Source organism: Ochotona curzoniae, unplaced genomic scaffold (genome assembly GCF_017591425.1).
Source record: "Ochotona curzoniae isolate NIBS_2020 unplaced genomic scaffold, NIBS_Ocur_1.0 scaffold_2587, whole genome shotgun sequence".
NCBI classification, from domain to species: domain Eukaryota; kingdom Metazoa; phylum Chordata; class Mammalia; order Lagomorpha; family Ochotonidae; genus Ochotona; species Ochotona curzoniae.
Window position 1 is genome coordinate 1,699,948 of NW_024467096.1, and position 22,691 is coordinate 1,722,638.

Genomic DNA, 22,691 nt, shown 5'->3' on the forward strand with positions numbered 1-22,691 from the left:
CCCCTGGGTGGATTGCCAGCCATTGCTCAGGCAGGGAGGGGAGTGGGGGAATCTTTCTCTTGGTGATTTCCAGCTGCCTCAGTTTCTGTGGGAGGGTCCTTACTCCACAGAGCGCCTTCCATGACAAGGCTGCTAATTGTGGTGACAGGTGCTTTTCCCTGGTTCTAATCTTCAGCCCTCATGTCTCTGGGCGGGAGATGAGAGGCTCTAGCCTATAGTTATTCCTCAACAAATTATTCTTGTTTTCTCTTACTCATATCTCCTTTGCATTGTATTATCACTTGTAAGAGAAAAGGAGTCTCTGGCCAGCAGGGAATGAGTGGGTTTTCCCCTTGGTCACATATTTTTGCCATGGTTCTCCAGGAGTCCTCTCATCTGAGATTGCTAGAGAGACTTTGTTGGATCCAGGGACAATGATGGGCTACCTAGCTTTCCTGCATGGCTACAGAGGAAGTCAGGAAATGCCTCCTACTACTCGGGGACACAGGAGGATGCTGACTTCTGTGCTGTGCGTCTGGTGTTGCTTTCCATGCTAGCTGATCCTTTGCAGAGTCCTCCTCTGGTAGTATTTTGTGCTATTCCCTGGATTTATAGAGCTCTAAACAGTGGGGGAGGGGTTGGGAATAAGTGGGGCTATGCCATCTTGTCCAGACCAGAAGTCCCTTACCTATTGATTTTTATGTCTACATTTTCTGCTGAAAGATTGTATTTTTTTCCCGTTTTGCCCATTTAAAACTCCTTACTATAGGTATTGAAAACCTGAAAGAAACATTTGTCTATTATGGGCATTGACCATGTGATTAAATTAATAAGGCAGAGGGCGGGAGGATGAATATGTCAGGGGGATTTAACTAGAACTTCAGGCCATACACATGAGAACACAGCTCAAGAACACATACAAACACACACCTCTATTCAGGGAGGATTCATCTCAGGTATAAATGGATGCATGCAGCCACCAAAGGGGCTGCAGCCCACAGGAGGAGTGGTGGAGCCTGTTACTACAGAGAGCACAGCCCTTTTCTCCAAAACCTTGGGGGTGCCAAGAGCTGCCTGGATGTGACTGGGAATTCTCTGCTCTGAAAGGCTGCACGGTGCCAGCAGAGCTACCCAGATGGTCCTGGCTCTTCTCGGCACTTTAGGGAAGAAGGAGGATTCATCCAAGCAGATACACTCGAGTAGCAAAGCAAATATGTCTGATGTCTTTTTTTTTTTAATTACATTTACACTATGTTGTTCCTAAGAAGCATTTATAAAGTGTCTTTTTAAATGAATACATAATATTTAAGAAAACATAAGTTAGACGATGGAGAGGGAGGAGAACAGGAGGGAAACAGGGCAGGAGTAAGGCTGGTGCAAAACTATTTCTTAATTCTGTGCACTTCCAATAAATAGCCCAGTCCAGGGCACATGGCAGGAGTATTCCTGTGCCACCTCTCACTGGGGCCTCAGGAGCACTGAGGACCTGGCATGGCGGATGCTTAACCAAGAGGGATGCTCAAGATAATACAAGAGGAAGATGGCTTCCCAGGATAATTTTCCTCCAGCCCCTGCCCTCCACCCCGCCAAAGGTGTGCCCATTTCTGGAGAACATGCTCAGTTTCTTCGACATTCCTGAGCCATGGGACTCAATTAAAGGCTCAGGCTACCGAGCTCCTGAAGGATCATAACTCTGCTAAAATCCATTACAAGTCAGACTATGCGCAGAGAGTGTGGACCAAGGCTACCACTACGGTCACTCATTCCTCAAGCTCTTGCTTTTGGGCTTCAGCTGTTTGATTCTCAGGATCGAATCCAAAATTGTTAGATACGGACTTTCAGGTGTTCTTCTGTCAGCTGGAAAGTTGAGGTCCCAGATGTGACATGGGAGAGCTGTGAAGTAGCCACAGGAAGCAGTGCCAGGCCAGGTGACTAAATGATCACACTTCTTCCACTACGGGAGCTTTCTCTCTCCTGAGGAATAGAATACACACAAATACACACAACACAGTTAGCCAGGAGCCAGCATCTACTACACACTGGAGGGTTGTCACAAGCCCAAGGTAACTGCAGGCTTGCTGGGATGGGAGATCAGAAGCTACACAATATTTCTTAACTCTTCACAGAGCCAGACTCTTCCTCAAACTTTTGCATCTCTTCTTTGCAACCTCTCTATAGCCATCAAATTCTGAAAAGTTTTTAGTCTTATTCACTCTAGCTCTTTTTAAAAACATCTGTAAGTCTCCAGACTTAAAAAAAAAAAAGACTGTTTTCATCATTTGACGCTTTGTGCCATTCTTCTATGAGGACGTGACTGATCCAGGCGTCTTTTTCTTAGCTATGCTCTCTCGAGCCTTTTACTTCTTCCCAGCCCTTTTCTGGAAACATCAACATCATACCTTAGCATTTCACTGGACTTCATTGTTTTTCCCAAGATCACTGATTACCTCTTTTAAATCAAACTTAATAACTTTTCTTTAGAAGCTACTCCACTTGGTGTTTAGATTTGTCCCACTTGTTCAGTGAAGATAAGGAATACAGTTTACATTTCCCATTTCCCTAACTATGTATTGTAGGCGATGCATCTCATATGTATGGATATTCCCATTGTAACTTTGAAAACCTCTGCTTCTAATTTATCAGAAGAATAAGTTCTAGGAGACATGATTCCCAAATAGTCTCTGACCACCAAGGAAAATCACAAAACAGGGAATGTCCAGAGCTCACTCAAGGAAAACATAGACAGGATCAAGGAGTAAACATTTTATGGAAAGACTTTTTAAAAATCTAAATAACTTTTTTATTGTTGTTAAATCAAAAAGTCATGGGGGCAGGTATTGAAAAAAATGGAAATCACTATGGAAAATTTGAGTTAGAGAGAAAGGAAAGTTTACAGGCCAAGTTTGGAACAAGCCGGAAATGCCTTGTAAAGTCCAATCCAACACAGCAGGATTGGAAAAAAAGGCAATTGAGTTGAAGGAGGCCACTCAGTGAACAACAACTAGAATTAAAGCTTCAAGTGCTGCTTTGCATAGAACTGAGGTTATAGTGTCAGTAAAATAAAAAAGATCTTTAACCCTTGAAGCGAGGCTATCTCACCTTAGACTGGGAGTGTGTGTATGGCGGGTCTCTTAATAAACTCCATGCAACATCCATGTTCTCGTGGGCACTGAGCAGAGAATATTCCTGACCAATTTCAAGTGTCTATGAGCTCATCCACATGAAAGACTTTGTTATTACTGAATACATTACTCGGAAAGAAGTTTCCATGGGACCCCAAACACTTTTTGCTTAACTCGTCCTTCATAAAATACTCAGGGAATTCTTTTGACTAAATCTTTTGTAAAAAGAAAGAAAAGCATGCCACAGTTCTAATGCAGAAGGCCCCAAAGTGGAGTCTCAAAGAGGAAACGCACACACTTCAAAGATCTATGGCAGAAGATCCCCATCTAGTGGTCCACTGACATCATGATGTTTGAACTTGACTGCAAGCTGTAGTGACTTCAGATTGGGAAAGTAACTGGTAAGGAGAGTGGGAAGGGAAAGACTATGACCATAGAGACATTCTGTCCCATGGAAGGCATTTCAATTTCAAGCTACAAACAAATTAAACCCCTGTATCCTTCGAACTAACCAAACTGCCAGGTCAAGCTTTGACCTGGGTTTCTGGTCCCCGCTGGAACAGGAATGGATAGCTGGATATGCTGAAGTAAAGCAATGACTCTTTGAGAGGCTTTTCAAACTTGCAAACAAACCTTTGATGCTCAGTTTATTTCTAATTGAAAATATGACGTATGTGTGAGAGAGGGAGGAGTGAGAGAATTGTTATTGTATACATCTCAGTGCTAAAATAAGTGAGGAAGAAATAAGACCTCAGAAAAATATGATCATTGCCTGAGGTTGCTTTAAGCAAAATATGTATTTCCTAATAGGTAGACTTACAGAGAGAGGGGGAGAGATAGAGATAGAGACACAGAGAGATCATCTATTTGCTGGTTCACTCCCAGATGGCTGCAACAGCTGGGGCTGGGCCAGGCTAAAGCCAGGAGCCCACACGGCTCCAGGGTTCCCACATGGGTGCAGGGTCCCTAGAACTTGGGCCACCTTCTGCTTTTTTCTCAGGCACATTAGCAGAGAGTTGAATTAGAAGTAAAGCGGCTTGAACAGAAACCAGCATCCATACGAGATGCCAGAGTTTGTAGGTGACAGCTGAACCCACTATACCACAAGGCCAGCTTCAACATTTTTCTCCAAGGAGGCAGCATGAAGTTAAGGAGAAAAAGCAGATGGTTTAGAGAGTTATTTTCAAACTGTGGCTCCCCTGCCTACGGGCTGTGTGGTTTTGGACACATAAATTGACTTCTCTGAGTTTCCCGAGGTTGATATGAGGATCAAATACAACAGGAACCAGAAAGACACCTCCTCCCTGACCTCCCGCCAACTGCTGTTCCTTTTATAAATTGTTCCTACTAGAAGCCATATACTTAAATAAAGGGAAAAATGACTTAGGAGAACACAGGGTTTGGATTGCAGGCTCCAAACTGATTTGAACAGTATATTTCGTTGTTGTTCAAATGAAGAGATGTGATTTGGCTACTGTAGGAGTAAAGCGAGGGCAGTTGTCCCAGCTTGCGCTGATTCTGTGTTTTCTTCCTCCCTGGTTTGATGGAAGTGACAGGTGCTCCATCTCGGGTTGACACTATACCCGTCACAGGGCTGGCACGGTTAGCCAAGATGCAGCACCCCTGAGAGCCACAGCTCCATACCATCTCAATATGCACCATTGCTGCTCTGGGTCTCAGCTAGCTGAGAAACAGAGGATGCTAGACTATCACTGCCCCTTACAAAGTCCTCTGGGCCTGGCTGGCTTCAGAAGACTCCAAGCAGAACACCTACTTCCAAATGAAAAGCACCATCTTCCAAGCTGGCAAGCCAGGGCAATTCTTTCAGTACCCCTCACCCTGTGGACTCCCTGCACAGTCTGCTGAGAGAACAGCCTTTGACTGATTGCTACATAAGTCAAAGGATTTGGCCATGGAGAAGGGATTTTCATGGGCAGCTTCGAAGGTGGGTCTGGGACATTCAGTAATGATTTTGAGCAGAGGCAGCAAATCGTGACCAGTGCACTGGTGGATTGTTTATGAAATAGTTTTACTGGTCAGGGGAAAGGCTAAGCTTACACCTGCTGCACCGGCATCCCATATGGGTACCAGTTCCTCTTCTGCTACTCCTCTTCCAACTCATCTTCCTGCTAACAGCCTGGGAAAGCAGCAGAAAATGGCTCAAGTCCTTGGGCCCCTGCGCCTATGTGGGAGACCTGTAGGAGACTCCTGGCTTTGTATCAGCCCAGCTCCAGCTTTTCTGGCCAGTTGGAGAATGAACCAGTGGATGGAAACTCTTTCTCTGTCTCTCCCTCATTCTGTGACCCTGCCTTCAAATAAAAATAAATCGCTAAAGAATAAATCAACCTTGGGCCTGGCACAGTGATCTAGCAGCTAAAGTCCCTCGCCCGGAACACACTGGGATTCCCATATGGGTGCCGGTTCTAATCCCATATGGGTGCCAGTTTATGTCCCAGCTCCCTGCTTATGGCTTGGGAAAGCAATCGAGGTCGGCCCAAATCCTTGGGACCCTGCACCCACATGAGAGACCCAGAAGAAGTTCCGGGCTCCTGGCTTCAGATTGGCACAGCTCTGGCCGTTAAAACATCTTGCGGAATGAATCATCGGATGGAAGATCTTCATCTCTGTCTCTCCCCCTCTCTTTATATCTGACTTTCCAATAAAAATAAAATAAATCTTTTAAAAAAATAAACCTTAAAAGAAACAAATCTTTCACAAGTTTTAATCTTTTAAAAAACAAAATTACCCTTTACACCCTAATCAACTATGCAAAGATCATCAAAATAAAATAATAATAATAAGTAACAAAAAAGAATTAAAAACACCAACTGAATGCTAAAGTAAGTGTTCAGGAAGAAATAAATTACGATATAACACAAACTATAAAAACAAACAAACAAAAGCACAAGAGCCCACCCTGTGACATCAGAAGTAAAACCACTGCCTGCAGTGCCCGCATCCTCTATGGGCTCTGGGTCAACTCCTGGCTGTTCTACTTCTGATCCAGCTCCTTGCTAACGTTTTCATCACTTGAGTGGCTCTTTCCAGGGTCATCTCCAAGAGCCTCACCCTCACAGGCACCTCACCAGAGCTATGCGTGCTGATTCGTCCTGTCGGGCTGCCTGTTCTAATTTTGAGTATGGAAATAGGTTACTAAGTAGAGCAAGGCAGCTGGGGCAGGAGACAGAGCCGTGAAGGGCAGGGCTGCCCTCAAGTCCCAGCTCTACTACCCGCAAAGCGCCTGATTTCCCCTTTGCCAGAAGCCCCGCTAGCAGCCTCCACTAAGTTCCTTTCTTGCTCACTTGCTGGGTTAGATGGGGGGGGGGGATTGGTCCCACACAGGCAGGAGTCTCAGCCCCCCGCCCGACCCTCAGTGGGATGCCCAGGCTCACCGAGCGCCTCTCCACACTCCCTCTTTGCCTGCCATTCTTGCCTGGAGTGTCATCCAGTGAGCTGTAGCTGGGCGGCTTCTCCTCCGGCCAGGGTGGGGAGAGCGAGCGACGGCAGCGAGGGCGAGGGCGATGGCGGCTGTGGGTGCCCCAGCTTGGGGGCCGCTCCTTCTCCTCCTCTTCTGAGCTCCAGGAGCTGAGGTCGGAGGGCAGAGGAGGGGAGTAGCTGCGGGGCCTGCGTCTACCGCGCCTTTGGCTGTTTTTGTGCAAGGAGCTGGACCTGCGGGGTCGCTGCCGCTCCCGGTCCCGGTCCCGATCCCGGTTCCAGTCCCGGTCCCAGTCCCAGTCTCGGTGGCTGCGGAGAGGGGGCCGGCTGGGTCTCCGATGGGCTTCCCAGGACGACTGGCCATCGCTGAGGCTGTCCCCATCGGACCAGGGTCTGGGGCCTGGGTGCCTTACACTCCGAGGGTAATCCAGCTCTCTTCTTTGCCTCCCCCTGGGCCTTGGGCTGCAGTACTGGGGCTCCTGATGGAAATCAGAGTTATGGTGCTGTCTTCCCTCCCTGAGATCCCAGGGTCTGGAGGCAACAGGGCTGAGCCACTGCTGGCGTGAGGAATCGCTGGCTGCCCGAGAAGATGGCACCTCCCTGATCAGTGGGGGCAGGTGGATGACTCTGCGTTCCACCACCTCGGAGCCCAACGAGGACAGCAGGCTGCATGGGGGTGCAAGTCTGGCCTTGGTGTCAGGAGGCAGAGGCTGGGCCGGGTGGAAGTTCCGCAGCTCTTTCTCCAGATATTCCAGAACACTGTTGTTGACAGAAGGGTGTGTGGGGGCCTGGGTCATTGGCATCTGTGGGAGGCTGGACTGGAAGGACAAATCTGAACAGAAACACAGAACAGATCATGCAGAATTGCTGCTGGCCCCCCAAACGTGGCCCCTGGGACAGAGACATCAACATGCTGGTTGTCAGCTTACTTCTGCTTGCTCCTGTTTTTCTACCAGGAGGACCATGTTGGTCATGGAGGTGGCAGTACAGCCCATCATGCTCTTGCCCTCCCCCGGCCCCCGATCCCAGATCTCTGGCAAAGTTTACCTCGCTGCAGCAGCGGGTGCATTGGGTAAGATGACACCTGGGAGCTCCTGTCCGCCCCCCAGGACAGGGGTTTGTCCATCATCTGAGGACCTAGAGCCCGAGCCTGCTTCAGGTAGCGGTGGCGGGCCAGGACTGCAGGGAAGAAGCACAAATGCAGACCCTCAGCCTAGGGTATGCCCCCACCCCACTTCACTTCTCTCCGTCCAGCCCTCTTGCAAGAGGCTAGCCTCTCTCCTCCAAGCCACTTATCTCAGATGGGAATAGGATTGAAAGGAGCAGCAGAATAACCTTCATCCTGGCAAAGTGCTGCAAATAAAGGGCCAGTATGCAAGAGCGCCACTCCTGTGCCGCATGAAGAGCGTTTCATAAGACCTGATTTCAGGGCCTCAAAACCTTTGCATCATCCTGCGTATTCCCAAGGCCACCAAAATCACATAGATAGACACATGGATCCCAGAAGGCAATGATACCTCGCGGTCCAGGCCAACAACGCCAGAGGCCACAGGCTGGAAACAGAAGGTGCTGGTACAAAAGGCTTTGAGGAGGCTGTGAGACAGGGGCTGGGGCACTCAATGCCAGACAAGCTCAGGGCTGGGTGCTTAGAGCAAGAGAAGAGAAGGGTACAGTGCTGAAGCCAATGGACAGAACTACTCCACCAAGAGTGTTTCTAGCAGGTGCTCCAGCCCTGGATAAGAAGGTCACCAAAGGAGGAAGGCAGGGGCATGCAAGAAGCTGAAATGAATTCCAGTGGATCCTTTCTACTCTTCTCATCACACTACATGTTGGGGCTTTCCCTAAGCAGGGGAATCTCTAAAGGGAGTGGGGAAAAGGAAGGAGAAAGGGAAATATCAATTCCTTTCATGGCAAAGAAAATCACATATAACACGAATACAAGGGTCCATGGAAATGTCACCGCTGTCCCCTAGGTGCAGCCAGTCTAACGCATACAACACCCCCCAAGGGAGTGCAAATTAAAAACAAAAGCATTTATTTGTTTTTGTTCATGAATTTCTATTTTGAGGTCCCTGTGGCCAAGCACCACATGACTCCTAAGGTTTCTGGTTATCCATGCATGTAGGAAATGCACTTGCATGGTTAAGCACAGGAAGTACCTGCCGTGGGCTATGAATGACAGGCCCTTGACCCTGGACTCCACACCCTTCTCTCTTCCCCAGCGTCCTGTGGCCAACCCTAAGCAGGGCTGTGCCTGATGCTGTTTCCTGGCACAGGAAGGAAGGGAGAGGAATCAGGCATTCTGCATCCAGCAAGACAAGGTTAAGGAGTTGGCCAAGGCCAGCAGCAGTGAAGGGACCACCTGTGTGACAGATTGACAATACAACAAAAGTGGTTGCAGCAGCGCCCCCAGAATGGTCTTGAGCTCCAGCCAGAAAATGGATGGGGGTGTCACAGCCTAGCCTGCAGAGAATCCAAAGCTGATCTACAGCAGCTCCCACGGCTTCCATACCTTCATGTCAACTACCAGTCGCCAGCTGCTCTCAAGCCAAATCCACAGGTTCTGCACGCCTGCCCCAGCTCCTCCTGCTGGTCACCAACACCAAGCTAGTGTTCTGTTTGCCAGTGGCTCCACAGAAGTTACCTCATCCTCTGGGTGGTCTCTTCCAGCGGGGACTCCCATGAGGAAGTTTGGCTCAGTGGCCATGGTCAGAGTGGGCAGAAATAGGACATCAGCAGGTTCTGTCTGGCCCCCAGGCTGACACTCTGTGCCACATCCTCAGGTCCCAATGACTCCTCTCTTTCTCTGAGGAAGCCACACAGTCCTTCCCAGGACACCTCCAACTTTGATCTACAGTTCAATACTATCCCTTCTGCAATCCCAGGTCTCTCTTGGAGGGCTGGAGACTGAGGATTCCACCAAGTAGAGAAGCCCCTGCCCCTCTTACTGGACCCTGGCTTCTTCACATGGCACCACAGCCTCAGCTATCTTATTCCTGTGTCCCAGTAGTTCTTTGGAAGGCTTTAGGGAAGCTTTATTACATAGGGTTCATTATTCAAGCAGAATTGCCAGCCCTCGCCCTTCAGATTCTGACTCATTTGGTCCGGGGTGGGGCCCAAGAATATGTATTTCTAAAACGCTCTCAAGTGATGTGCTGTTGCTGGTCTGAGGGGGCCACACTTTGAAAATCTATGGTTAGGGGAAAGAAAGAGGGAGCTGAAGATCCTGTTCTCTATGTGGTCTTTCTTTAGACTCTAAGAGCTATACCATTTCCTAAAGTCATTTGGCTACAAAATACATGGTAAAACTAAAAGTGTAAGTTGGGCATCCTCCTTATTTGCAAATGACTTTTTTTTTTCATTGATAGGATCCCCTGTAAAGATAACTCAATAGCAATCCCCATCCAGATCTCCCATTAGCTTTTCTGTCATTTTTTCCTGAATTTTCTAGAATGAACCTGAATGTTCCCTTCTTAGTCTTTACAGACGCTTCCTCAGGGTCCTTCATTTCCTTGCTGTACTAGAACCAATGACATGGAAGACACACAGCCTCTAAGTTTCTATTTTCCAATTCTGCCCCCAGAAATAGTCCCACAGGATGTCTCAATGATCAGGGATAGTGGCTGCTCCTCTGGGGATCAGACAGACAATACATGTGAGCAGCATGGAAAAAGTCATGATGTTTCCTTAGATTCCCAATACATGATTTCTGAAAGTCAGGGGAGTACAGTCTACCCCAGTTATCTGTATGGAGCTTGTTAAAAATACAGATCCCTGGGGCCAGTGTTATGGTGTAGCAGGTTAAAACAAGCTGCCATCTGGGGCTGGGGATGTGGCATAGTGGGTAAGGCCACAGCCTGTGACACTGACATCCCCTATGGGCAAGGGTTTGAGTTCCAGCTGCTCTACTTCCAATCCAACTCCCTGCTCCCTGCTAATGGCCTGGGAAAAGCAGAAGATGGTCCAAGTGCTTGGGTTCCTGCGTCTAGGTGGGAGACCAAGATGAAGTTCCTGGCCTCTAGCTTCAGCTGGCACAGCCCTGGTTGTTACAGCCATTTAGGAAGAAATAGGTCTTTGTCCCATCTTCAGCAATTGCTTTGGCAATCTCCTTGAGTTCAATGGCATCAACTTGAAGTTGATTGATGGGGATTCTCAACAATATTCGATAAATATGGCCCTCAGGGATGGGTCTCTGAGCTTTAGGTGGGACTTCAACCTGAAATCCCAGCATGTACTAGCTGTGTGACATCGAGTTTTTGAGCCCAATCTATGAACTGATGATAATAATAGCTACGCCCTCAGATGCTGAGATGAAATAATGTAGTAGATGCAAAATGCTCAGTGCATAGTGAAGACAACAGGTAATGACTCCTGAGGCTACAAGTTACTTCTTCCACCTTCACTCCCATAGGAAGAGATGAAAGCACAAAGGGAGACTAAACCACCAACAACATGTTAATACTCATCTTTGAGCAAAGCCTAGGGCACATCCTGTGACTGTAATGACATCTTGTCTGCTTTCAGAGTCTTGCCTGGCCTGCATGCATCACCATCTGGAACTTGTGCCAATTTCACTTGCCCACAATTTGTTACCCTTTCTTGTCAACCCATCACCGCTCTCAGGAACTCATCCTTTTCCTCTTGACTCATGCTCAGTAACTCACTTTCACTTTTTCTGAAAGTACCAATCCCTTGTGACATGTCTGGCCAGTCATTTTGGTGACATCCTCAGGAGTTTCCTAGAATCCCTTCCCCCTGTGAACTCTTGCCATTTGGACATTAGGGAACCACTATCAGATGCTTCTGGCCCCAAACAATTGAACTCAAGTAACCCACCCCATATCCTAATAGGACTTCCTTGATTGACATTTTCAACACAAATTCCCTCTTCACAGCAACAGATTCAACACCCTCACTTCTGCCTTCCCTTCCTCATGAACTTTTGGCTGACCACATCTTTCTTTAGGACAAATACTAGCCCTACATGTACAGTGAGGAAGGCCCACTTCTAACAAGCCCTGTGTCATGGTGGGAGAGTCAACTGGCCTTCACATTCCTTAGCTGTGGGGGGAGGGGAAGAACCTCTGTGTGACTTGTGGCCTGCTGTGGGCTATGCCCACAGGCTCTCTGGGGAGGAGGGCTCAGGCTGAAAGCTGCTTCTCCAGACCTCATGGGAACAAGAAAGTTGGATTTTGATCGATTCATGTTTAAGTTTACTAGTATTAAATGGATTACCAAGGCTTAGTAATATACAATGTTATTTTCGTTTTTCTCCTCTCCCATCCTGGAAAGTGGCAGCAAGCTGGAAAGGTGGGCTGTGGTTGCAAAAGTTGAAATCGCTGATCTCCATCTTGATGTTTCACTTCTGGGTCTAGCACTCTGATTTACCGAAATCACGGCATGCCGTAGTGAACTTGCTCAGCTTCCTCCCTTACACCGTATGGATCCTTAACATCTTAATGACTTCCTTTGACTCTTCAGAGGTCAGGCTACCTACCCCTCCATTTCTGAGGCAAGTCATCACCTCATTTTTTGATACTTCGTTTTACTCACCGCTATTGACCTTGGCTGGTTGCTTATATTCTGCTTAGGGTTATGCCATGGGTTTTCCTTAAGAATTCCTACTCCTTCAAGTAATTCCTCCTATCACTCACACAGGACAGTTTACACTCATGACTCACTTGGCAAGTGATTCCAGCAGCTCCGGTCCAGCGATCATTGACTGTGAACTGCACATTTGCTCTTGGGAGAAGCCATTTTCTCCCAGGACATCTGATTCTGAGCACAATTCTGATTTGTGCTACGTTTGTCCCCAGTCTTGCCAGAGTGTGGTACCCCATGCACTAGGAGTTCTATGGTGGCATCCAGTGGATTCTCATCCTCTTATCCTACCTGTTATTGCTCCAGGGACAGGGACCTCTCCAGGGTCCTTCTCTGGGAGGCCCCTCATAGTCCCTCTTGAAGGAGCTCACACTAGCTCGGTCAGTCCCATAGAGATTGCCCCACAGAGCTGGGGAAGCTCCTGCTGCAGGCAATACAGATACTTTTAAGCCAGATTAGTGTGGATTCAGCTCTGCAGATGGAATGCTGCCATTTACTAACTGTGTGGCTTGTCTTGTAGTTTCCTTGTCTTTTCAACAGGGATGATATCTGCCTTCAAGGGTTGTTGGCAAGCCTCAGTGAGGAAATATATGCAAAGGGTCTGCACACAGTAGGTGTCTAACAACAGGTAGTTCTCCTTTCCTGTAACATGGCAACTTCAGAGTACAACCTGAAACCAGACGCAGACCGCTGACCTTCTTAAGGAGGAAGTTTTGTTTCTAGCTTCACAGGAAATTCCTTTTGAAAAACAGTGGGTTTTTTTTGTTTGTTTGTTTGTTTTGTTTTCTGGTTTTTTTTCCCCAAGTGGACCAAGATGAAAAGAATGGCTTTCTCTGGGTGCTCAGATTAGTCGACATTTTCCTGAATTTCCCAAATAGCCTATAATGTAGTCCTTTCCCAACAAAACATAAAAGCGTTTTCCATTTAAGGCAACTGATTTTACTCCATGAATTTCCTAAGAAAAGATCTTTATTGTAATGTGTTTTCTTTTGCTTTTACCATGTATTCTGCAGCCAAATTATTTTGGGAAGTGTTACAGTTCTGCTCTAAAGGATTGGTTTTAAGTCCAAGCAAAGATCATACCCACAGAAAGATCTTCCACTCGATAACATAAGAGCTCTCAAAGTGTGGTCCCTGGACTGACAGCATCGCATGATGTAAAAATGTTTCAGAAATGCAAGTTCTTAGGCCCCAACACCCTAAGCCAGCTAAGTCAGAGCCTCCGAAGGCGGGGGGCAATTCTGTTGGAATAAGCCCTCTGTGTTCTAGTAAGGCAAGCTTTAGTCTGAGATCTATTACTCTGGCACATTTCTCATCTGTTCTGTTCTTTTTATGTCACCTCTAAAAAGTGCTGTGATGTTGTAATAGAATGAGAAACACACATGTGGTCCCTGCCCCTGGTTTCTGGCACACAGCTTCTAAAACCTGTAGCATCTCCACAGTGTCCTTGATGTCTCTCTCTTCAGGCCTAATGCATTCATGGACTGCTGCCTGCATCCAGGCAACTTTGGGGCTGGGGCTGGTCCTTAGGAAGGTTAAGTACGAGAAGATCAGACCTTTCATCCCCGCCTTCTAGTTTCCTGGGACTGAAGGCTGAGGTGATCACTAAAGACCCATAGTTTTCACTAATGATACTCATCCCATGAAGCCTCTCAAAAACTTAGGTTCAAGGAGCTGCCTGGTAGCTGAATGTGTGCAGATGTTGAGTGTGGTGCACCTTGGGAAGGCCTCGAGGCTCCAGACTTCTTCCTGCCTACCCTGCCCTGCATACTGCCTCATTTGGCTGTTCATGGGGTCTCCTTTAAAATAGCCTGTGTAACAAATGAGTACACTCCAGCAAATTAAACTGAGGAGGCAGTTGTGAGAACTAGAGTACCACAGTTAGTTCGTCAGAACCTACCTGTAATGACCACCTACTACTAGTGATTGGCATCTGAAGTGGAGACAGTCTGTGGGTCTTGGCCCTCAACCTATGAGATCTAATACTAATTTCAAAGAGAGAGTGTCAGAATTTTTTTAAAGATTTATTTTATTTTTATTTAAAAGACAGAGTTCTAGAGAGGAGATAGACAGACAGAAAAATGTCTTCCATTTGCTGTGCAAATGGCCTTATTGGATGGAGTTGAGCCTATCTGAAGCTAAGAGTCAGAAGCTTTCTCCAGGTCTCCCATATAGAGTGCTCCCACATAGGTGCAAGGACCCAAAGACTTGAGCCATCCTCTACTACTTCCCAGGACATACACAGGGAGCTGAATTGGAAGTGAGGCAGCCGGGACAGGAACTCATACCCAAATGGGATGCTAGTGTTGCAGGCAGAAGTTTAGCTTACTATGCCCTGGTGCTGGCTCCAGATAGTATTAGATCTGAGCTAAAATTCAAAATACTCCTTCAGTGCCTATTGGAGAATTGCTTGGTGTGTAGGGCAATCCCCTTTCCCCCAACAGACACACACCTGATGTCAACAGTGTTGTATTGAGTGGTTGGTATTATGTCACAATGGGTAAAGTTACTGCCTGCCACACCAATAATCCATATTATCATTAGTTCATGTCCCAGATGTTTAATTTATGATCCACCTCCTTGCTAACATATCTGGAAAATCATTGGAAGATGGCTCAAGTGACTGGACTCCTGCACTCATGTGGGAAAACTAGAAGCTCCTGGCTTTGCTTCAGTATGACCCAGATCTAGTTGTTGTGGCCATTTGGGGAACGAACCATGGATGGAAGATCTCTCTCTTTCTGTAACTCTGTCTCCAAAATAAATATATATTTTTTAGCTTTTATATTGAGTGGCTCCTGAGTGCAGCATAAAATTTAAGTGTTTGTAAAACAAGTGGTATTCTCATTATTTCAATAAAACCAGTCCCTAACCACTAAAGACCCAAGTCAGGTCAGTAATCAAAGACCAAAGCATGAGTCTATCAGCACTATTAAGAAAACAGCAGCAACAGGTGGAGCTATCTGAAGGAGGCTTTAAGCAGCCTAGAAGGTAGACAGGTAGAAGTCCTTATATCTGCTACCTTCTATGTGGTTCTTTAGTGTCTCCAATATCATTTTCACGACCTAGGCAAACCTGGAAAGAGGACCTGGAAAAACCATGCCCTTGGCATTGGAAGTCAATCTGCTTGGGACTTAGGGCCCTAATACCATGCTCTCTCTCACCTTCCTCAGGGCAGCAGCAGCGGGTGGGACAACAGGGGCAACGGATATAGCAGCAGCAATACTGAGGGCAGCACTGGCACCAGCACACACCAATCAGTATCAGGAGGAGGATGGCACCCAGGATGATGAAGATCACAGTCAGCCAGTCTGTAGGGGGAGAATCCGGGCATGGGCAAGCTGAAGATGAACAAGGAACGCATCCAGGTCTTACATTCTAGAGGTCTAGTACATAACTCTTGACCTACAGGTTAATGTCAGACAATATACAAGCAAAAAAATAATGAACTTCAAGGAGGAAACTTCAGCAGTTCATGATCTGATGTTGTGGGGTTTTTTGCTATTGTTTTTTCCTTGTGATCATGTTATGGCAATGGGGTGAACAAATGGAAGATTCCAACAGCACTTACGCAGGACAATGAGCTTCACCTCCTTATCTGGGTCTCCTGATGTGTCTCCTGGAGCTTCAATGGTGCAATAATACACTCCGTGGTCCCACCACATCACTTCATTAATCACAAGGTCAGCTCCTACAGAACAGGGAAAGAAAGTACCAGTGATTCTGATTCCAGGTTGCTACAAGCCCCCAGCATTATTCATCTACATCCTGAGAAGAACCATGGTACTTCAGAGAAAGCTCCTTTTCCTCTTTATCCAACAGTACAATTATGGCAGAATGGACAATTTATTGAGTTCCACTTGGTACTCTTAAATTTTTTGCTTCATTTAATTGCTACCACAATCTCACACATGAGTAAGATGGAAATTCTAGCCGACTCCCAGAGCACTTTGGGTGTCAAACACACTTCTCCTATGGTCACAGAACTTCTCACCATACAGGCAGCCATCTGTCCAAAGTCATTGCTTCCCACCTTCTTTTAGGACAGACAAATAACTCAGTTATAACCACTAGAACGTAAGAAGTATCACATAAAGGTCCCAAAATCTCTCTCCCCCTCCTTCCTTCTCTCCTCCCTTCCTTCCTTAATTTCTTAAAGCTTCTCTGCTTTTGATCCCTTTCCCTGTTAATGTTCCCAAAAAAGCAGTGGAAGATGGGCCAAGTACTTGGGTCCTTGTCATCCATGTGGAAATCCTGGCGTCAGCTGGGCCCAGTGCCAGCCGTTGCAGCCATTTGAGGATTCAACTAATAAATGGAAGATTCTTCTCCCTGCCTCTGTCTCTGTTTCTCTCCATCACTTTGCCTTTCAATAAATAAACGGATCTTTTTAAAAAAAGATTCATATACATAAAACTTGAAAAAAGATCGTAATGGTTAACACACGTGTTCAAACTTAGCAGGTTTGACAAATGCTCCATGAAGAGCTTCTGAGAGCCGATGCTATGCCTGGCAATGTGGGGAATCTTAAGAGGAAGGGGATCGTCTCTGTCCTGGGTGAGGTGTAAACTCAGTCAGAGGCTGCAGCACAGCCCCAGGTCTCCAGGCCACGACTGGACCTGCTATCTTACCCACAGCGCATTCCGGGGACATCCTCAAATTCCTAAACAGCTAAGCATTATATACTTGCTCCTGGCTTGTCAATGGTTTCATCAGCAATTTGTTCTTTTGTGCTTGCCAAGATATACTTATGAAGAGAATGAAACAAAAATGCAAGGTCACACGACAAGAGAGCTAACTCTGCCTTCTCTTTCTATGTCAATCTCTGTGCTATTTTCCTACTCGCAATTTTCCAAACCCACTACGTTTCCTAGAAACAAATTTACTCCAGACTCGGAAGAATGAGCACAGTGCCTAGGAAGAAAGTTCCCCTTAAAGCTTGATATAAACTGTAAGCTGACCTAATTTTCATTGGTGACATAAAGAATATTTTGTGGTTGCCAGAGTTATAAAGGTATTCAGATATGTTCATGTTTTAAATGATGAAGGAAAGGCTCTCACAAGGCCATCTCAAATGATACAAACACAGCTATCAAAGTGTCAGAGAATAGGGTTTCTGAATGTAGAAACATTAACCAATGTGAAACACTGTCTTCCTGTAAGAGTGAGATGGGGCAGGATTTGACCCAATGCTGTTGGACATGACGGTAGTAGAAGGTACAACTCAAAAATTAAAGAAAAGAGCACACAGAAAACGTACCTCTCAAGAGGAGAATATTTAACTGAAGTGTACCTGTAAGGCCAGCAACCCATATGGGTACCGATTTGAGTACCGGTTGCTCCAGTTCCCATCCACCTCCTTGATAACACACCTGCAAAAGCAGCAAGAAGATGATCCAAGTGCTTGGGTGTTTCCACCCATGTGAGGGACCTGGAAGAAGCTCCTGGCTCCTGACTTCAGACCAACCCCGCTCCAGCCACTGCAGACATTTGGGGAGTGAACCAGTAGATAGAAGAGCATGTCTTTCTCTCCCTCTGCATCATTCTGCCTTTCAAACAAATACACAAATTTTTAAAGATTTATTTTATTTTTATTGGAAAGTCAGATATACAGAGAGGAGGAGAAACAGAGAGGAAGATCTTACATCTGCTGATTCACTCCCCAAACAGCCGCAACAACTGGAGTTGTGCAATTCAAAGTCAGGAGCCTGGAGCCTCTTCTGGGTCTCCCAAGGCTTTGGGCCGTCCTTGACTACTTTCCCAGGCCACAAGCAGGGAGCTTAATGGGAAGTGGAGCTGCAGGAATTAGAACTGGCGTCCACATGGGATCCCGGTGCATTCAAGACAAAGACTTTAGTCGCTCGACCATACTAGGCCCTGATTAGTGATTTCTAAGGCCAAGCACTTCAAGGATTGGCTGGGGGAATCAGAGGCTGAGTGTCAACAATTCAGGTCTAAGTATTACACACCAAATTGGGTATCATTGTTAAAGTGGCTCCCTATTATTGATCTGTCTTTTTTGAAAACCAAATTTATTTATTTGAAAGGCAGAGTTACAAAAAGAGAGCAGGAAAAACAGAGACAGAGAACAAGAGGGAGAGAGCTCTCCCATCTGTTGGCTCATTCTACTGTAACAACCAGAGTTGGGCCAATCTGTAACCAGGAGCCAGGATTGTCTTCTGGGTTTCTCAAGTGGGAGCGAGGGCCCAAGCACTTTGAGCATCTTTTGCTGCTTTTCTTTCCCCATTGCATTAACAGGGAGCTGGATCAGATGTACAACGGCAGGGACTCAAACTGGCACACTCATGGAATGCTAGCATTGCAATGGCAGCTTAACCACTATGCCACAGTGCTGGCCCCACAACAATCTACCCTGCATCATATTGTAGCTGTGGGAACACAACCTATAAACCCACTATGTAAAACTTACTAAAAGGGGCTCTGAATCCTGGGCCAATAACCCAGCACACCAATCCTGGATTACAAGATAGGAATAGGAGGACCTAACCCATGCATTCCAAAGTGTAGAGGGCTAACATTCACTCCACATTCACTGTTCCCTAAAGATTGTCACTTATCATTTCACTTCGTCCTCTTAATTCTCCATGACATGGGTACTTTAGCAATTCCCATTGTATAGAAATTTTTCATCTGCAAGTGCATAGACCCACACTTGAATCTGGCTGCCAAGCCAGGGCTCTCACCATCACATTCTGCACCATGCACAAAGAATAGATGTGCATCAGACACAGGTCCTACATGTGGTGATGGGGAGGCAGATAACACAATCTTCATATTTCAGATGCAGAAACAAAAGCCAGAGAAAATAACTGACTTGCCTCTGGTCTCCCAGCCAGTGAGTGGAAGGACAGATGTACTGGCCTCTCGCTTGACACTTCTTATTGGTCTTTTCTCTATCAAAGGAGGACAATGGCCTCATGGTGGCTATCCACTCAGAAACCACTGTTTCTTTCTAGATGGACATCAGATATGACCAGAGGGGAATTGGTGGTTTTAGGAGGTCCTGAGTGCAAACTTGATGGAAAGGATAAAAGGAACTAGATGCATACTTTAGTCTCAATCTTGAGAAAACAAAGGAGACCAGACCTTGCCATCTCTTAAGCTGAAGCTGTAGGACACCCTCGGATCAAAAGACCAACTCCCAGGGTCTCACACGCTGTGTGATCTGGCTCTTCTCTCAAAATAATGGCAATGGCCGAGCAGACTTCAGGCAGGCAAACAGCAGACATAAAGTGGGAAACCCCTGCTGACTCAGCCCAGCAAGGCTGCTGTCCTCCCCTCCCCTCCCGCGCACTCACGGTTCTGGATGGTGATCTTGCGTTGCCGGTAATCCACCCCCAGCACAGGCTCATTCTGCCCTCGCCGTTGTGCCACAATGCGAACTTCCCGTTGGTTGTCATTGCAGTCATTCGATGGGTCCTGGCCCAGAGACAAGGCTGCCTGGTATGCTGAAGAGAGGTGGACACACTAGAGTTAGCTGAACTTTCCGATTCTGCAGGTCCAGGGTTGAACCTGAGATTCTAATCTCTGAAAAGCTGTGAGCCATGAGACTCTAGACCAATAGCCTGTTATTCCCAAGTTGGAGCTGCATCCCCTGTCTTATCCCAGCTTCCCTTGTCTTATTTTAAAAATAACCCTTCCTGCCCTCAGGTTCTGGAGTTCTCTCACCATGGCCAAAGCCTGCTACCTTCTTCTCTGTTCCCTTCCCGCTACCCCAGGGATTTTAAGAGAAACACACGAAACAAAGCCTCAATTTATAGAGGAGTCTGTTAGAGCAGCGTGAGGCTCAGGGGCTCAGGCCGTTTTGTGGTTCTACTCCAATCATACTGAGATAGTGGCCCCAGGGCAAAAATGAGTGATGTTGGTCCCTCCCTCCTTACTTGGCCTCATCTCAGGAAACTCACTTCCTTCCTTCAAGCCAGCCATCTACCTCTATGCTCCAAATTTCTAAAAGATGAATTGTCCTGGGCTAATGGTGGATTCTGGGTTACATTGCTCATGGAGAGAAGACAAAAATGAGCAGGGGGTGTAGGGGTAGGAGCTGTGGTTCCAAGCAGTGGGCTGGCATGAGTGGGACAGTTATTGCAGCATGGGAAGACAGGCTAAACTTAGGAGGAAGTACACGTGGGTTGTGTGTTGACAGTGAGGCACTCCGGCCACTGCGGGTGTTCAGGCAGCAGAGGGCTGACCCACCAGCTAGGAAGGTTGGCTGCAGAAGGGAAGGTGGCAGAGGGCAGGCAGTTTTCTTCACTAGGGACCACTAAGATCCCAGCAGTAGCAGCATTTGCTAAGGGATCAGAAAAGCACTAGAAGGAAGGACTTGATTTGGGCTGCCTTGAGCCTTTTTAGAACAAGTTATGACCAAAAGCACACCATAAACTTGAGTATAAACCTCCAACAAGTGCTTTTATCAGCCTAAGCCTGGTTTACCTGTCCATAAAATGAGACAACTGCTTCAGGTGGTCTTGGTGGCTTCTTCTGAAGCTATGCTTCAGTGAGCCTAAAGAGTTCCTATACTGCAACCACTAAAGTTTCCCAGAAGACCCTGGGACCCAGCAAGAAGGAGGATGGGGATGGGCACTCACAGGCAGAGTAGTAGTCGAAGATAGGATCCTTGCAGAAGGACTTGAAGCGCCAAGTCACCACCACGTCCTGGAGCTGGGCAGAGGTGGTGTAGTCGCACTTCAGAACGATGGAGGCAAACAGAGTGACGTAGCGCTCGGTGTGCTGCACGGTCACCAGCAAGGACAGACACCCTGTAACCAAGCACAGAAGAACATGCTGAACGGGACTCACTTCTGGCCGTGAAGCAACAGAAATGAGGCAAAGAGCCAAACATCCTGCTTGCCCTCCTGCCTGGAGTGTTAAGCAGCCTAGGCAGGAAGCAGGTGTAACAGGCTCCCGGCACCCTGGGGCAGGCATGCAGAAAGACCAAAGAACTGCTCCCCAGCACCTGTAGTACTCAAACAGTGATGACACCTCCAACAACAGAATGACTGTATGAAAATAAGCCTGTATTTGTAATGGAGTGAACCTGTTTCCCATGTCCTTTCTACCCTGCACATGGTTTCCTGCTTCCTCAAAGATAAAGTTCAAACTCTATACCCAGCTGATGAGGCCCTCTGAGCTACCTTCTGTTCTTGTGTGCTGCCTCATGTCATGCCCCACTCCAGCTTTGAGCCATCCTGAAAACAGTCCTTCCCACATCAGGATCCTTTTCCACTCCTCGCCGTGTGGCTCCCCCAGCCCAGTGCACCAGTCCATATCACCCACCATCACTCTTCTTCCCTCCCCAGGTGACTCACTCTGTATCCCATAGGTGGTCTGCTGAGCCCTTGCCTTCCTCACCCCTCCCAACCCAATGTCAAGTCTGGGGTGGGGCCTCCACTTTTCTCAAAGCACCTTGTACCAGTTACAAGTAGTACATTTCTCACTGCATGCCAAGGGCTTGTTCACTGCAGGCTCTGGAAAGATACCACAATTTGGTCTCTAACTTAATTTTCCAAACTGTATATCAAGGAGGAGTTGAAGGAGTTGAGAGTTGTTACTCACTTTGTAGAAGTTCCTCTAACTACTCTCCAAGCCAATGGGCACTGCCCACAGCTCCGGGTGTGCACTGATGAGAAAGTAGGTGGCACAGAAATGTCAGCTGAAACTTTGGTAAGGTCAGGGATCTATACCTAAATGGCACCTTAGAACATTCCTGGGTTAGTAGGTTTTATAGGCCAAGTTGAAGGGAGTCCTCCTGTGGGAGACATGGAGTTCAGGCAGTAGTACTCAGAGTTGCAACGCTTGTGACAGTCTAGATTGTTGTGCCCTGTTCCAAGGGTTTCTGATTCAGCAGGACTTGGGGGAAGCCCAGAGGCTTACATTCCTCAAACATGTTTAGGAGGTGCTGATGTTCTTCCTCTGAGGAACCATGCTTGGAGAACCACTGATGAAGACTAGATAAAACCAACAGGCTTTGGACTCAGATACAATGGGTTCAATGGGGCAGGATATGGATTCTCTCAGAGCTTCTGGTTCCTTGGCTATGACTGGAGTTGGGTGGCACTGCTTACTTGTAGCTTTGCTTTTCACCACTTCAGTGACCCATGGTTAATCACAGCCTGAAAACAGTCATTGGAAAATTCCAAATAGCAGCAGTTAATAAGCTTTAAACTGTATGGCATTCTGAGTAGCATAACACCTTATGCTAAAAAAACCCAAAAAAATCGTATGCTGCCCTGCCCTATCTCAAATGGAATTGTGACTCCTCCCTTGAGCAGTGTAGCCATGCTCCATATATACTGGAGATATATGTATATATATATAATATCCATATATCCATATATATATATTCATATCCACATATACTGGATATATGGATGTTGTGTGTATGTGTTTGTGTGTGAGTGTGTGTGTATATATATATATATATATCTTTCTGGGAAAATGTAACATTTAGGCTTTGGTACTACTCAAGGTTTCAGGCATTCACTGGCAGGAAGACAAGGTAGCCTTGATAGAAAGTTACCCCCTACAGACAAGAGGAAA

The 22,691-nt window shown here is 46.9% G+C and overlaps 1 protein-coding gene across 1 annotated transcript; it reads right to left on the reverse strand.

The window, feature by feature from the left end:
* Positions 1–1,911: 1,911 nt before the first annotated feature.
* Positions 1,912–22,038, reverse strand: ILDR1 (immunoglobulin like domain containing receptor 1). Its single transcript, XM_041002562.1, has 8 exons — positions 22,026–22,038; positions 20,741–20,911; positions 19,454–19,603; positions 15,709–15,828; positions 15,302–15,448; positions 7,584–7,715; positions 6,494–7,368; positions 1,912–1,953 (listed from the first exon to the last, which is right to left on the reverse strand). Exons 1-8 carry the CDS (start codon positions 22,036–22,038, stop codon positions 1,912–1,914), a joined length of 1,650 nt encoding a protein of 549 aa, XP_040858496.1.
* Positions 22,039–22,691: the final 653 nt, after the last annotated feature.

What these genes read in the sequence shown, in the direction of transcription:
- ILDR1 (XM_041002562.1), bottom strand. An exon ending in CAAGATCACCATCCAGAACC is followed by an intron (nt 15,829 to 19,453) that starts GTGAGTGCGCGG and finishes CCTGTTCTGTAG; the next exon opens with GAGCTGACCTTGTGATTAAT. An exon ending in GGTGAAGCTCATTGTCCTGC is followed by an intron (nt 15,449 to 15,708) that starts GTAAGTGCTGTT and finishes CTCCCCCTACAG; the next exon opens with ACTGGCTGACTGTGATCTTC.